Source organism: Rattus rattus, chromosome 2 (assembly GCF_011064425.1).
Source record: "Rattus rattus isolate New Zealand chromosome 2, Rrattus_CSIRO_v1, whole genome shotgun sequence".
NCBI lineage: Eukaryota > Metazoa > Chordata > Mammalia > Rodentia > Muridae > Rattus > Rattus rattus.
The window spans coordinates 27,875,738-27,891,843 of NC_046155.1; the positions used below are offsets into that span (position 1 = coordinate 27,875,738).

General features: G+C 37.3%; 1 protein-coding gene across 7 annotated transcripts in view; it reads right to left on the bottom strand.

Annotated features, from left to right (window-relative positions):
- Positions 1-16,106, bottom strand: part of Rfx3 (regulatory factor X3) — a 242,068-nt gene that overhangs the window by 45,676 nt on the left and 180,286 nt on the right. For all 7 annotated transcript variants that reach the window (XM_032891766.1, XM_032891764.1, XM_032891762.1 and 4 more), the window contains 4 exons: positions 11,199-11,320; positions 9,287-9,399; positions 1,397-1,512; positions 787-941 (listed from right to left, as the gene is read on the bottom strand). In XM_032891766.1, coding sequence (XP_032747657.1) covers positions 787-941; positions 1,397-1,512; positions 9,287-9,399; positions 11,199-11,320 — 506 coding nt within the window. The remainder of the gene's footprint in view (positions 1-786; positions 942-1,396; positions 1,513-9,286; positions 9,400-11,198; positions 11,321-16,106) is intronic.

Sequence of the window (16,106 nt, forward strand, 5' to 3'; positions counted from 1 at the left end):
TACATAGAGTCAATGTCATGAGAGCAAAGACAGCTTTTCCTTTATTAATGCCAGAGTGGAAGCAGTCCCATTTTTTTTTTTTTAACAGTTCAGGTCACTAGTAAGGCTCATTGGATGTAGGTATAAAGTAGTGCCGACTGCCTCTAAAATAAGTGTAGTAGCATTTACATCTACAATTACAAAGGAAGCTTTGTTTGCTACAAAGTGGTTATCTGAGTGATGTATGCAATTTCTATTTGCTTCACAGTTGGTACAATGCTTGTGTAGTTATTAGTTTTTCCCCAAATCCTGGTTAACCATGAGCATTAATGGAAACTGAATTTCTAGTTCTGAAGATGGCACAGTGACAGGGTATGTGCTTATATAAAGGAATTGAATTCTACTGGACACCACAATCAACTCATTTCAAATTCTAAGCAGCAATGAAAGGAAATGGTCTGCAATTAGAGATTTGAATTTTTTAACTATATGCAGATGACTTTAGTCTTGAGTAGAATAATTTTGCATGGTTGACTAGACTATCAGGGTTCTTGCAATTAGTTTACTGAGGGTGTCATACCTGTAGGTTACCTTTTGAAAAATAATACTGTAGAAGACAGGTCACTTCCCCTTTACTGCAATGTCACTCTAGGCTTCTTTCATGCAATATTCTCTATACTGCTTGGTCTTTATTTAACAAATTTAAATAAAATTGAGATCACTTCTGATTGCAACATCAATTCCCCAAATTTCTTGGGTGGTATGTATGAGAACAAAAGCATCCGTAGTTGTCTCCATTTAACTTACTAGGAATGGGTCTAAGGACGTCGGGGATGAGAATCTCCACCAAAGCCTGGTACATCCCATGGTCACAGTTACACATCCATTTCAGGATAGACTCATGTTTGCACAGAGTTATCAGCTTTGCTTTCGGAAGTCGACTTTCTATTTCACTCAGATTGCTGGTGTGAATAAATGTTGCAAATGAATAGATGGCAAATGAGGATAAAACAGAAAATGGACTTTAAAAATAGTTTATCAAATATTACTGAGGTTAGAACTCTACCATCATTGCACTGGTGTCATATGGCTGAATATATATGGATGTATATATACAAACACACCCCCAGAGCTACCTATGGACAATACTAGTTGCTTATGGTCGGAAAGGCAGATAGGATAGTAATCCACTAGCATGACACAGAGCTAATAGTCCCCAAATCAATAAAATGGGAGCTACACACACTAAAATCTCAGGAGAGCAGTCTGTGGTTTATTTATAGGGATGGTCAAAGCGTCAATCTACTCAGTGTTATCAGGTGAAGTTCACAACTGGTATACATACATATCTCTAGTTCATTAGCTGTGACATCTACTTCATCATAAAAATAAATCAGAAAGGCATATTGATTCTGACCTTGATTCCGTAATGGTAGTGCCGTCGGTTGGAGTAGAGGGAGAATAGCGCCAGAATGTTTGCCACAGCTTTTCTATCAGGCTAAACTGAAGATTCACAACAACGTCCAATATTGCCTAAAACAAAATGACCAGATCAGAATACTTCTCTTACTTGCCCTGCTTCTTTTACTTTACCATAAGATGTTTCTGTTAAGGTGGCTACAACTTCTACATGACATAAATGATCCTATATGTATTTGACCCTTTCCAGAACTCACACATTGTTTGCAGCCACATATGTCTACTGAACGTTAGAAATCTGTCCACTCCCCAAAACAATGTCTAATGACAAAAGCACCAAAGATATACTGACTATGTAAGACTTTGGAAGACACGGGGCAGACAATACTTAGCTAGCTGTTATATTAATTACCTATTGAAATGACAACATATTGCATTTTGAAGATATATTAAAACGATGTAAAAAATAATAATTTTGTTAATAATTTACATTCTGAAATACTAACACTGTTATATTCCAATGATTCAGTAACAAAGAAAGAAAAATAAGTAGCAATAATTTGTCTGTATAGTGTGTTTTTGAAATGAAAACATATTGAACGTCTAATACTCCAAAAGAAAAATGCAAACATTAGTTACTAATGTTTATATTGTTTCCATGTTAAAATAATATACTGTATTTCAGATTGTTTGGTGGTTTGTATGATGTCCCCCAGTATTCTCCGGTGTTTGAATAGTTGGTCCTCAATTGGTAGCAATATTTGGGAAGCTTAGGAGGTGTGGCTTTGATGGAGGACATATATCGTCACTGGAGGAAGATTTTGAGACTTTAAAGACTTGTGCTGTTTCGAGTTCTCTGTGTTCTGTGCTTGTGATTGAAGATATGAACTTTTAGCTTCTTGTTCATGCTCTGCCCCTGCTAGCTGCCATGTCTCTGTGCCATGACAGTCCCCTTGGGGACCATAAACCCATATAAACTCTTCTCTAACTTTTCAAATCACTGTGTTCTATCACAGTAATAGGAAAAAAAAACCCTAAAAACAAAACAGACAAGAAAACCTAACATAGACTAGTTAAGTAACCAAGTGAATTTTGTATACTTTAGATGATTAAAAAATTGAAAAAATTTAGTTAAAGTTAATATTTTGTTCTTATTGTTTCCATTTTTGATGATATTAATTGTATTTCAAACATAGAAAAATGATAGAATCACTGACAAATAGTTTATATATTGTATTTCTTTAATGACATGTAACAGGAAAAGAAATAAAAATTAATAATTGGTTTATAATCTTTATATTCTATTTTTAAATGACAAGACATAGCATTAAAAATCTATTAAATGTGAAAGTAATTCATATTTATATTGCTTCCATGTTAGGTTACATATCTAATCCAACCTGATATAATCAGGACATTCCCATACAGACATGTCCACAGACTAATCTGAGCTAAATAATCCCTGGTTGATACTCTCTTCTAGGAGAATTCTAGAGAACTTGACAAGCTGACAGTTGAAACCAAAACCATCTCTCTCTCTCTCTCTCTCTCTCTCTCTCTCTCTCTCTCTCTCTCTCTCTCTCTCTCACACACACACACACACACACACACACACACACACACACACACACACACACATACACACTACTGCCTACTCCAGACCAGGAAGGACAAAGTGTTCCAAATATCTGTGTTCCTAGGTAAATGCCCACTGACCATCTAAGAAGGCAGAGGTTAAGAGTGATCAGTAACTCAAGTGTGAAAGATGGGGATAAGGTTGAGCTAAGTCAGCTGTTGATCATGGGTCCTCGCCAGGCAGAGGTAACAAACTGGAGTCGAGGGGCCTCCATGCACTGATATCTCTCTGGGATGAAAAGGGATATCCACAGAACCATATTTGGCTATATAATAATGTGATTTCCCTATCAGAGCATGCAGTTTTACTTGTATACACTCCTTTTATATAGATCAATATTAATTACAATTTTCTAATTTTTTTAGGTTAAACTTAGTTTCTACAACAGTTTTCCAGGTGTATCAAGTTTCTGTTGATGATATTAGTAACTGTCACTTCCTTTACTAACTTTTTTTAAAAGATTTATTTATTTTATGTATGTGAGTACACTATAGCTGTCTTCAGACACACCAGAAGAGGGCATCAAATCTCATTACAGATGGTTGTGAGCCCCACCATGCAGTTGCTGGGAATTGAACTCAGGACCTCTGGGAGAGCAGACAGTGCTCTTAACCACTGAGCCATCTCGCCAGCCCCCTTTACTAACTTTTGATGAGCACGTTTAATTTTAGTCTGCCACTGAGAGCACTTTGAAATAGAACCTTCAAATAACAGTAAACATGAAGGCAAAGAAAATTTAATTCTGTGATTATGCTGAAAATTAAAAGGCTGAAGTGGAGGCAATATAAGTCATTAAAATGGGTTTGATAGCATCAACAACTTAGAACTAAGAAGATCAGGATCTATAAAAGTCCACAGAAAGCAGAGAAAATGAGGGTAACCTAGGGTCCTTCTGAATTTTTAGGAAGAAGTGAACTGTAACATCATACTTCTAGTGCATGTGCCATGTGTAAGGCTCTAGATTGAAGGATGTGATAGAGGACACCATGGGGCTAACTCAGACATTAATAAGCATGTGTGTAGAAGACATGTTCTAAGAGCTGGCAGGGAATACTACACACTGTCAGATACTGAAAATGAAGTAATCCAATTATAAACCTTTCAGTAAGATTAAATAAAAACACAAAAGACCAGCTCTGAAAACAAAGTAAATACATGGAAAAGTCAAAACTTTCTCCAGAAGGAAGTTCTTACAATTACAGCTGAGGCATATTCCATGAGATACTTTTAAAAATACCTTGGAAATACATTTCAAGAATTCCAAATAGCAGACTAATCCTGCCTTAAAAAATAAACTATAGAAAAATAAAATGAAATATGGCAAAAATTTCAGTGTATCATGTTGTATGTTCTAATTTATCTCCAATGACCTTTGAAAAAACACCAACACCAGCCTCATAAAAGGCAGCTTTGTAGGTGACTAAACTATGATTATTCTCTAACCTATTTTAAATATTTAGGCAAATAGAAATTAAAATAGTCTATATTCCACAAGGGTGGAGGAAGGGAGGGGATGGGAGTGGGAGGAGAGGGGAACATGATCTGGTATTGGGTGGGGAAAAGGACTGAAGCCCTGAGAGCCAGCAGAAAGAATGGAAACAGGCGACCTCAGGAGGAAGGAGATTGTAAGAACACTCTAGAAAATGTACCAGAAACCTGGGAAGTGAGAGATCCTTGGGACTCAAAGCGTGGAAGCCTAGATGAGATGCCCTACAGGAAAGAAGGATTGAGCCCACCTCCAGCAGAAAGACATGGCATCAAGTGGAGGGGTGGGGTTGCTATCCCATAGTCAAAGCTCTGACCCACAATTCTTCCTGTGTGAAAGAACTGCAGGGATGGAGATGGAGGAGAGCCTGAGAAAAGAAGGTCCAGCGACAGGCCCAAAGGGGGATCCAGCTCAAGGGGAGGCCCCAAAACCTGACACTATTACTGAGGCTATGGGGCACTCACAAAAAGGGACCAATCATGACTGCCCTCCGAAAGACCTGAACAAGCAGCTGAAAGAGTCAGATGCAGATATGTGCACCCAACCAATGAACAGACGCTGCTGACACCTGTGGTTGAATCAGGGAAAAGCTGGGAAAAGCTGAGAAGGAGGGTGACCCTGTAGGAGGACCAGCAGTCTCAATTAACCTGGACCCCTGAGATCTCTCAGACACTGGATCACCAACCGGGCAGCATACACCAGCTGATACGAGGCCCCCAACACATACACAGCAGAGGACTGCAGGGTCTCGGTTCAATTAGAGAAGATGCACCTAACCCTCAAGAGACTGGAGGCCCCAGGAAGGTTAGAGGTCTGGTGGGGTGGGGGCATCCTTGAGGAGACTGCAGGGTGGGGGTGGAGACTTGGTGTGGGATGTGGAACAGTCTGGGTGGGGGGCAGAAAGGGAATAAAATCTGGAGTGTAAAAATAAATAATAAAAAATTAGTCTATATTCTATTGGGTTTTGGCAAATGACTACAGGATTCAATCTGAGATCCAGACAGCTTTATTTAAAAATTTGATGTGTAAAAGGAAACAAGATTAGAATTTTGTCTTCTAAATACACTACTCTGTTCCATACGAGATGGCATGAGCATTAATAACTTAGAAACAAGCGGGTTCATTTTGTGGACTGTCATTCTACACAGACAAATGATGAGTGCTCCCATCTCTTCCCATCAAGTATATTTATTCATTACAACAGGAATTTTCATCAAAATTGTATAATCTAAAGACTATTTTAATTTTACTGGAGGTATCTGTTGCTTAGAATGATCTCATGGTATACTCTTTAGAAGTGTAAATAATTATACTCCAATTTATACTCTGAATGAGTCACTCAAAAAATCTGAATTATATTTGTAATAAGCTAAGCTACTTACAGACAACTTTAATATAGATAAGTAGATAAGTGAGTTGTTTAAAGAATCTTCACATCATTTTCATTGAATACAATAGTTGTAAATTTTTCCATATATACACATACATATATACATATATGTATGTATATATGTATACATATGTATACTCAATACAGAAAGATATTGATAAGGAGAGGACTTGTCCTTGGTTGTCAATAACCTAGCATCTCTGACAAGCACTTGGGTTCACTCAAGTAACCTTATTTCTAGAGCAAGGGAAAAAAATCTATACATGCTTTAAACTGAAACTTCTTATTTTATCCTTCACTGTCAACTGTCAGGAGGAATTGACTAGAAATTACAGGCTACTCTATAATCTGCAAGCAGACCACAAACACTCCTAGGATAAAGCTACTTAAAATTTAAAACCACTTAAGAAAACTCTATGCAATGTATTAGCTCCTTTCTACCAGGTAAATTTAAAATACATTGATATATTGGAAAGAAGAAAGTCCTCCTCCTAGACAGTCCCAGCTCTGACATGAGTGACAGCGTAGGAGGAGAGTTATAAAACACCAGGAAAACCCCAAGTACCAAAACCCTCAAACAACTGATGTGTGCTTTAAGCTGAAACTTCTTTCCATCCTTCACTGTCAACACACAGGGATTTTCTAGAAATCGCAGATTAATCCTTAAGTTGAGGGCATATCACAAATACTCCTAAGATAAAGCTACTTGAATTCTAAAGAATCCCCCAAGGGAAGACCAAAGTACTTATCAAATATTTTTACATTGTTTTTTTGTGGTATTCCAAAGGGTCCACTGAAGAGCTGACTCTCCTGAACCTGACATTATAGTTTTGCATTAGTTACGTCTCCACTGCTATGATGAAACACCATGATCAAGATAATACACAGAAGAAAGTTCATTTGGGCTTAAGGTTCTGGAGGGTTAGAGCCTATAATGGTGGAACAAAGGCATAGTGGCAGGAGCAGTAAGCAAAGGGCTCATCTTGAATTGCAAGCACAAAACAGAAACAGCAAACAAAAAATAGTAGGGGCCTTTAAACGCTTAAGGCCATCTCCAGTGACACACGTTCCCCAAGCCTCCCCAGACAGCACCACTCACTGGAACCAAGTCTCCAAATGAACAAGAAGAGTACAGGGCACATCTCACTCAAACAATATCTTAATTCCTGACCCTCATAATAGCGCAGCCATCCCATAAAGCAAAAATATATTTAGTTCAATTTTTAAACTTCTCATAGTTTTTCAGTCACAACATTGTTCAAAAGTTCAACCCCAGACTCTCTTCTGAGATTCAAATCAATTTCTTAATTGCAACCCCCTTATAAAATCAAAATTACATATAATGGGACAGAATATGCATCACTATTCCAAAAAGAAAAAATGGATAATAAAAAAATAATATTGTATCAAAACATGACTAAAAAATGGCAAATTCTCTAATGTCATTAACTGATATCAAAAGGCTTAGATATCTCTGCCCCTCCAACTCTACTTCCTGTGTCCTCTCTTGGGCTGGATCCACAGTTCTCCTTATCAGGTGTCTTATGGACTTGGCATTTCCAACATTTCAGTGTATCCATTACAAGGCAGGGTTCATTTACACAGTTTCAAAAAAAATGACCTTTTGGAGCCCCTTCCCCTCAGAAACTCTAGGTAGTGACAGTACTTGGTCTTGGCAGTTCTGTGAAAACAGAGGCAGATTCCACAACTTCTTCATCTTTCATGACATCCCAAGCCATCCCCACATGGACAGCAATGAAAAGTTGGTTTGTTGATCACTTGATTAGCAACAGCTTTTGACTGAGGCTGCTTTCCAGGAGTGCAAGGAAACATATTATACTTTCTCAATAAGTAGGTAGCTTAGCTGGATGAGATTTTGCCCTAAGAGTATCATCTTCCCTTTATTGGATTGCAGATCTGACTATCCTAATGGCTCCAATCTCCTTCAATTGCAGTTTCTTTTACAGTATAAGCCTTGGCAATAACACTGAGATTATCAGTATCCTTTGGTCTCTGTGCATTTCATATTTCTTTCTGCACCCTTTGTTCTTTTTCCTTGTAGACCTGCTTAGGAGTGATTACAATAAAATATGAGATTGAGTTGATATTGTACTGTGCTTCAATCTCCTCTGCCAATAAAGTAAGTTCATTACTTTTCAGTCTAGCCTCAGGCAAGTTCTTAGGGTATAGGCAGAAAACAACCAATTCTTTACCCAAATATCACAGGAATAATCTATCGTCCACTTACTAATATTGTTACAGTCTGAAATCTCTTTTGCTGGGCCTCGACAGTGCACGCAGCACTACAGTCTTATAAGCTCTTAGTAGATTTGCCCCATTAAGTGCCATTTGCAGCTTTGAACTTCTTTTCTTATTCAAAGTTCCATAGTTTTCCATGTTTCTCCAGAAACAAACATGGTTCGATCCTTCACAGCAATACCCTACTCTCTGGAACCAATTTCTGTATTGATTATTTTACTGTTGTGATTAAACACCATAATCGAGACAACTTATAGGAGGAAGAGTTTATTTGGGATGGCGGTTCTAGATGACTAGAGACCAGAATGGCAGTCCCACAGTACGGAAGCAAGAGCAGAAAGTGAATGGTTCACATCTTGAACCATAGTCACAAAGCAGAAGGGGCAAACTTGAAATGGCACAAATATCTAAACTCTCCAAGCTCACCTCCAGGGACATACTAATAAAGCCAAAATTTCTAGGACTCGATAAACAGCAATGCCCACTGGGGCCATGTGTTTAAATACCCAAGAGTATGGAGTGATTCAAACCACCACAGATAATACTAACATTTTCTTATTTTTTCGTATAGAGAGTTATTTATGGAAGGTCTCTTTCACTCAGAGGCCAACATGTTATATGAGTTTTCTGCATTTTTTTTGCTCTAACATTAAACATTTAACATTTCATTTTAGTTCATTAGTTATTTTCAGTCCTATGAACATATAATAATCCAACCTATAGATTATAGCAGACTTAAGCTCTCTCACAATTAGATTTGAAGCTATAAGCAACCTCTTTGATCAAAAGAATAATGCAATAAACCCTTGTGCAGTTGATGTGTTACCCATATTTCTGCAGTACAGATTATTTCTGTAGGACAGAGAGAGACACAGAAGTAGAATTGCTGTAGCAAGAGATACAATGATCAGTTTAAGAGAATAAAATGTGTTCTCACCCTCACTCACCCTTCACTTTCCACTGAGACAAGGAAAAAGGAGTTTTATTAGTGTTCAAAGAAATGCTCAAAATAGATAGTACTAACTTCTCTGTTCCCCAGGGATAACTTGATTATTTTGTTTTAACAAGTTATGTGGTAAAACTTAGCATGTGCACAGACTATGCTTGAAAGTCTTACCTCACAGTGCTCTCGATAAAGACTCTGCAGTGACTTGATATCCTCAAAGGTAGTACCATCTGGCAAAGAAGAGATTTCAACTTCTCCAAACTCTGGAAGTGCTCGAGATGCATCTGTTACCATGACAACATAACAGAAAAAAGCTATTGTGGATGGTGTCAATTACAGATTAATGAGGGAAATTTTCAGAAGACTAAAAAGAAAAGAAAATGTAGAGATCAGAGGGCCAAAGATCACTGACTTTCAAATTAATATTTTCTAACCAGACTTAGTAACATTTTCAGCATATAATGTAAGAAAGAATGGCGTATACTTGTGAATATTGTATGAACTAAACTTTAAAATGGGCATTGGATAGGTCTTAATAAAAGAAGACCACCTGAGCTTGACAATAGGAATTTTAGTTATTTTTATTATTATGCTATCCAATGACATAAAAATAAACATAGCCTTAAACTCATTATGTTCATACTTTTTAAATAATGATAAGATGAAATCTATAAAAGTAATAGCCCAAAGCACAAAATAACATTAAATTAAGAACATTAGCCAATGACTGCAGCATAAGTCTTCTGAGGATGACAAACCACCCTGCTCTTTCTGGTGGCTACCTGCCCTAACACACTTCTGAATTCAAATTATTAGGACACTTGCTACTGCATAGAAACCTCATGTAGCCCTCTCCTGATGACACTGTAATTTATAAAGCACACGCTCTTCCTCTTTTCTTTCTTCATTAGCCCTGGACAATTAGAAATGTACTTTGGTATGTTCTTTACTACAAATTCAAAATTAAATGAAGAGTGGTATTCAGTTTTAAGTTCTAGGAAATAAAAAATATTTTACATTCTTTGGATATCAAAGATAAATTATAATCTCAATATAAAAAGTAATATTGTTTTAAAGCTCAATGGTCAACTAACTACCTTCTATTTGAGCACTTTGGTTTAGAAAACTGCCTTAACAGTTTCAAGCTCAGAAGATTTCTAACCTAAAAGTCTATTCCAGCTGTTTCTGTTGGCAATTCACATAAACACACACCATGCACACACATGCACACACACACACACACACACACACGCACACGCACGCACGCACGCACCAGACACATATGTGCAGACATACATCCATACACATGAAGACATACACACACACACATACACACACATCAGACATACATGCGCACACACATGCATACATACACGCAGACACATATGCATACACACATGTACATATACATATATATACACATGTACACACACAGACACATACATGCTTACAGATATACAAACACAAACACACATATGTATACACATACACTCTGATAGCCTCTCTTTTTCTTGACCCACTGTTTGGAGACTATGTAGTCTCATCTTTGTAATACCTGTCAATTGAACTGCCACTTCTGTTCCTCGGGCTCTGGTATAAATATTCAAGTGTTCAAGTTCTACTTGCAAACATTTTCCATGATAAGAAATGTGTATACTTTCTATAAAGTTGTAATAGGAAGCACTGTAATTAATTTAAAAAGAATAATAAACTGTTTTTAATTTTTCTAATCTAATGTATGGATATGCAACTTTGTGTGCAGGAAATGAGAATTCTTTTGGGCGTGACATTATTTCTGAAGTAAACACAACATGATTTTGATCACAAAAGCCAACTGTTATACTCCTGAAAACACTTGATTTCAAAGCACTGAGATTTTAAGGCAAATGCATTAAGATTCCATATAGCTTAATATTCCAAAAAAGATGAACCAGAACTATCATTTAACGTCATAGTTTACACCAAATCACCTCCCCCTTTATATGGAGTTAACATCTGACAACATTCTACTTGGAAAAAAAGAGACTACCATTGTTCTCTTCAAAATCGAATAGCAACTAATACGCATTACACCTTAACATACCTAAAAACTGCTGATGATGTTGACTTTGGGCAATTACAGTTTGCTCAACAGATGTGCCTGTCTGTTGGCCACTTCCTGTGAAACCATCTGCAACCCCATCCACTTTCTGCATAGGCTTGTACCTAAAAATATTAGATGGGAAACAAACAAACAAACCAAATTATTCTTTGCTTTATCGCACTATCCAAACTTTTAAGGCATTCAGTTTTAATCTAGTTCTGTTAATGTCAAGAGAGTTGCTGAATGTTTCTTCTTGATACACTCATCAAGTTCTGTGTAGCCATTTATTTCCAATTGTGAAATGAAAAAGGGAAGGGCAATCAGAAGGAAATTCATTTGTTAAAGTCCAGAAAGTGATGGAAGAATGAAATAATTGGGATGCGTTTCTTCGGACAGCAGAGGCAAAGATGCTTGTGCTCACGGTTGTAGTACATGTTGTGAACGTAACTTGTAGTGGCCATTGGCTCAAGGTAAAGCATTCAAATACATTGGAAGTTCATTGTAAACCAAGAGCAAAGTTTGCAAAGAAATGTCAGCAGGGGCTTTCGGTGAATAAATTTAGAATAAGACCCATGGGAAACCTTATGATACTGCTCGTCACATTTCCTAATCTTAACACACAAAGGCCAGAATCCTTAGTATGCAACAAAACAAGGAGTCATCTATAAACTAGTTTATCTAATTAGATGTTAGAGGGCTTAGGGTAGGATTCAGCTCTCAGTGTTAGGACACTTGACTAGCAAGCACGAGGCCTTTGGGTTCCCCCTAAGAACAGGGAAAATTATCATATACATAAAAGTAATCAAAGTCAGAGAACTTTTAGGTTCTACTTCTAAACTTTATGTACATTCTCTGCTAGTAAAATAGAGAAAATGTGCTACAGTGGCTAAGGAACAGACTTATTGGAGGCCAAACATCACAAACATCACATCACCACCCTACCAGCACCATACCACCAGCACAACCACCACCACACCACCACATCATCCTTACTACCAGCACCACCACCATCATCACGATTACTACAAGCACCAGCATTATCCCAACACAACCAGTGCCACCACCATTGCCACCAGCACAAGCGTTACACCACCATGCCACCCTTATCGTCAGCACTCCCAGAAGCACCACTGTCACCGACGTCAGCACTCACACACCACTGCAAACATTAGCATGAGCCTCTAAGAACCTCTGAATCTCTCCAGACAAGCAAGCACAAACTATATATGCAGTGGGTATATATATTTTTTCTTTTGCTCAAAATGTACTTTTCTTTATTTCCCATATTAAACACACACACACACACACACACACACACACACACACACACACACACACACATACACACTCAAAACCTATGGGCCAAACCTAGTTCCTCTGCATATGTCCTGTTACGGTTATATAGTTCAGTGTTCTTGTGAGATTCCTAACAGTGGGAGCCAGGGCTGTCTCTGACTCTTCTGCCTGCCTTTGAGACTTTTCCTCCTACTGGGCTGCCTCAAACAGCTTTGATGTGAAAATATGTGCCTGGTCTTATTCTAGCTTGTTATGCCATATTTGCTTGATGTCCCTGCAAGGACTACTCTTTTCTGAAAAGAGGAAAAGAGGGTGGATCTGGGGGAAATTGAAGGGGGGTGGGGTGGGACTGCAGTTGAAATGTAATATATAAAAGAATAATAAATAAAAAAAAGAAGAAAAAGAGTGGTCAATGTGTTTTTGCTAACAAAGGAAGCAGCTTAAGAGCTTCGTTAGTTTTGATGTGGATTTACAAACTGAGAGTGTTTTGGAAGGGTATGTTAATAGTCACTATCCCTTATGACAGCAATTGTTGCTAGAATTCTGTGTTTTATATTTGCATGGGTTTTTTTGCTTGTTTCTTATATCAAAAAGTAGCAAAATACTATGCAAACTGAGGATAATGAAAATAAAAGATTGTAATAAAAACCTGCAAAAAACCAAAGATCATAAAGCTTATTATCTAGAAATATCTTCATCCGCATTACAGTGTTTGTCTTTTGATCCCCTCATTTCTAACTGTACTGATTTTTTAAAAAAGGAACTTAGTATTTTCACCACTGAGGTGTTTCACACTTATGCCAACTCCTTAATTCAACTGAGATGTGGTAATTAAGAATGTCAAAGCCCTGACCCATGAAAAGGAGACATTTAAAAGATGTATCCATTCAGTCAAAAGGTAGTACATGATTGGACCCAGTGAACACTGTATGGGCAATTCTTAGATGGCCTGAAGAAATGATTCAGTAACTGAACAAGAAAGAAAGGGGACAGAGGATGAAACAGGGCACAGCAAACATGATCCGTCTTAGATATCCTTCTTTAGTGATATCTCCCTTAAGAACAGAACATTGGTTGCTGTTCTCCAATGACAGAAGAGAACTTCAGCCTGTGGCCATACTCAGAATCAGGAAGAGCAGCAGTACTGTGATGCTCCATGACTGTCACTTTGGATGCTGGTGCCCCCAGCAGGTCATGAGACAGTTCAGAATCTTTTCCTGACAGGTGTGCTGGATGCCTGTGTGGGGCACTAGTGGTGTTGGCCATTTTTTTGTAGCAGACTTGAATGATTTTATGAGGAAAATTTTGTTCCTCATTGATTCATTCAAGATTTAATCTGATTTTAGCAGAATTATTTTAGACACAAAAAAATCATAATAATAAAATAGAATATTTGTTTAACCATGTTTACTCATGAATAAATATATTATCTTAGATGAAATCGTTAAATTTGAATGATTTAATCCTACAGATTCAGTTATTAAGTTTTAGTATTGGTTAGTGCAGTGTCTGTGACTTTGTCTAACTATTTTTATCACATTCTTTTTGTTCTACATAGCATTGGGTCTTACTGACATGAATATGAAGAGTAAGTGAAATTTAACCTGAAAAGAAATGATAGCTATTACTCTTAGATTGCACATCTTCCAAGGATACATGCTATAGACTGCACATCTTCCAAAGATACATGCTATAGACTGCACATCTTCCAAGGATACATGCTATAGACTGCACATCTTCCAAGGATACATGCTATACACCGCAGTCTATCTTTACAAAGGGCTCAGCAAATCTCCCACTTAAAAGCAAAGTTATTTGCTCCTTTTGAAAGACAGAGTTGGCCAATATCATAGGCAGTGGAAGACTGTATAAGAAAGGGGTACTACATTTTAAAATATGCAATCAAATCACAATGAATTATAATTAACACACAACAATGTAATAATAATACTGTTGAGTTAGAGCACTAATTAGGTGTACAATATTATGTGGGAGACATAAAACAAATGAAAAGCTTATGGGAGGAAAAGAGTTATACAAACACATTCTAAAAATATTTTGAGTCAACACTTAAACCAGAAAATACTGAACTAGGAAATGAGCATTTTCCTTATAATTACAACAGTAACAATAGCAGAATAAACCGTGGGTTGAAAGACAGGCAACAATGTCTTTCATGTATGTATCTTTGGTAGAAATACAAATTGTATAAGCCAGAAAATTTTGAGACTTAAGCTCAAAGGTCTGGAGACAAATCCTGGGTAGGGTTTGTGTCAGGAATGGATGGAAGATGGCTGATGGCCAGGAGGGTTAGTGTGAGCATGGGCACAAGAAAGAAGTCCTCTGAAGTGCTAACTTTGGTTCCTTATGCTGTGTCTAAAGCAATAACCACAGAGCTACATATTCAATGTATTCTGTCTAGCATTCAGTCAGTGATTGGAAGACATCCTCAAAGCTAGAAATTTTGGCTTCAGGAAGTTCAGATGTTCATTCTTTTGATTGCAAGGGAAATATTCCTTAGTTGTTTGGGTTTCCCAAAACAGGAACACCAAAACAGTCACACTCAACAAAGGCTAAAGAAATATCTCGGATTGCTGATTCTTACTTGAAGAGATGGTTAAGGATGATATATATTGGTCATTCAGAAGCTTTATCATCAATATCTCGGATGTTATCCACAAGAGCCTAGCCTTACTCAACATCTACTGAACGATGTCTTTGAGAGTGGGCCTTGGAGTTGGTTTCATTCCTTCTAAAAGATTTCCTGAGTAGTTGCAGGGACCTAGCCCACAGGAACTCCTTGTCACAAACAGATGTTGTAGAAATATACCCAACATTAGGCAGTGCATATCCCCTCAAACCATATCAATTTTATTGTTCCTATAATAGACATAAATTTTAAATGAATAGCTAAGATCACACTATCAACTGTTATAACATAATTAGATCAATTTATCAGGTATTTATTGAATACTATATGTGATATGAGTACTACATGTGATATGGCACTGTGCAGGTTGTTTTAGCCAGGTAAAGGAAAAACATTAATATTTTAAAGTTTTCGAATATTTTAATGGACTGACATAATAATCAAAAATACTACATTGTAAAAAGTAGGGGAACTGACTGAAAACTCACTACCACTAAACCTGTGTATCAAATCCTGTGGAAATAATGAACTCTTCAGTTTTGAGAACTATACTTTCCATGTACTCCCATTTGCTTTCCAATTTATTTCTAGGTTAAGTTTTCCCATCACAGACCCTTAGAGCTGTTGAGTTATGCATGTTCATAGGAGAGACCTCCATTTTATTAAAGGAGGCAATAGCTCTTGGTTTCAAAATTAGCAAGGAGCAAATGATCATTTTAACAGCTTGCAACTCCATGGGAAATCAGAGTGAACATTGTTAATGATTAAGAAATGAAAGACACTCTGATGTCTTAATAGCTGAGTGTATGTTTGAAACCTGTCACTAACACAGAGAATTTGGAAAACTGTTAGGAATCTCCCCCCATGGGGTTAGCTGTGGCTGTTATTTGGGACTTGAACAGCTGTGTTCTACTGTAGAAACAGTATTCTGTCAATAATCTCACAAGCAGACACTGAAGAAG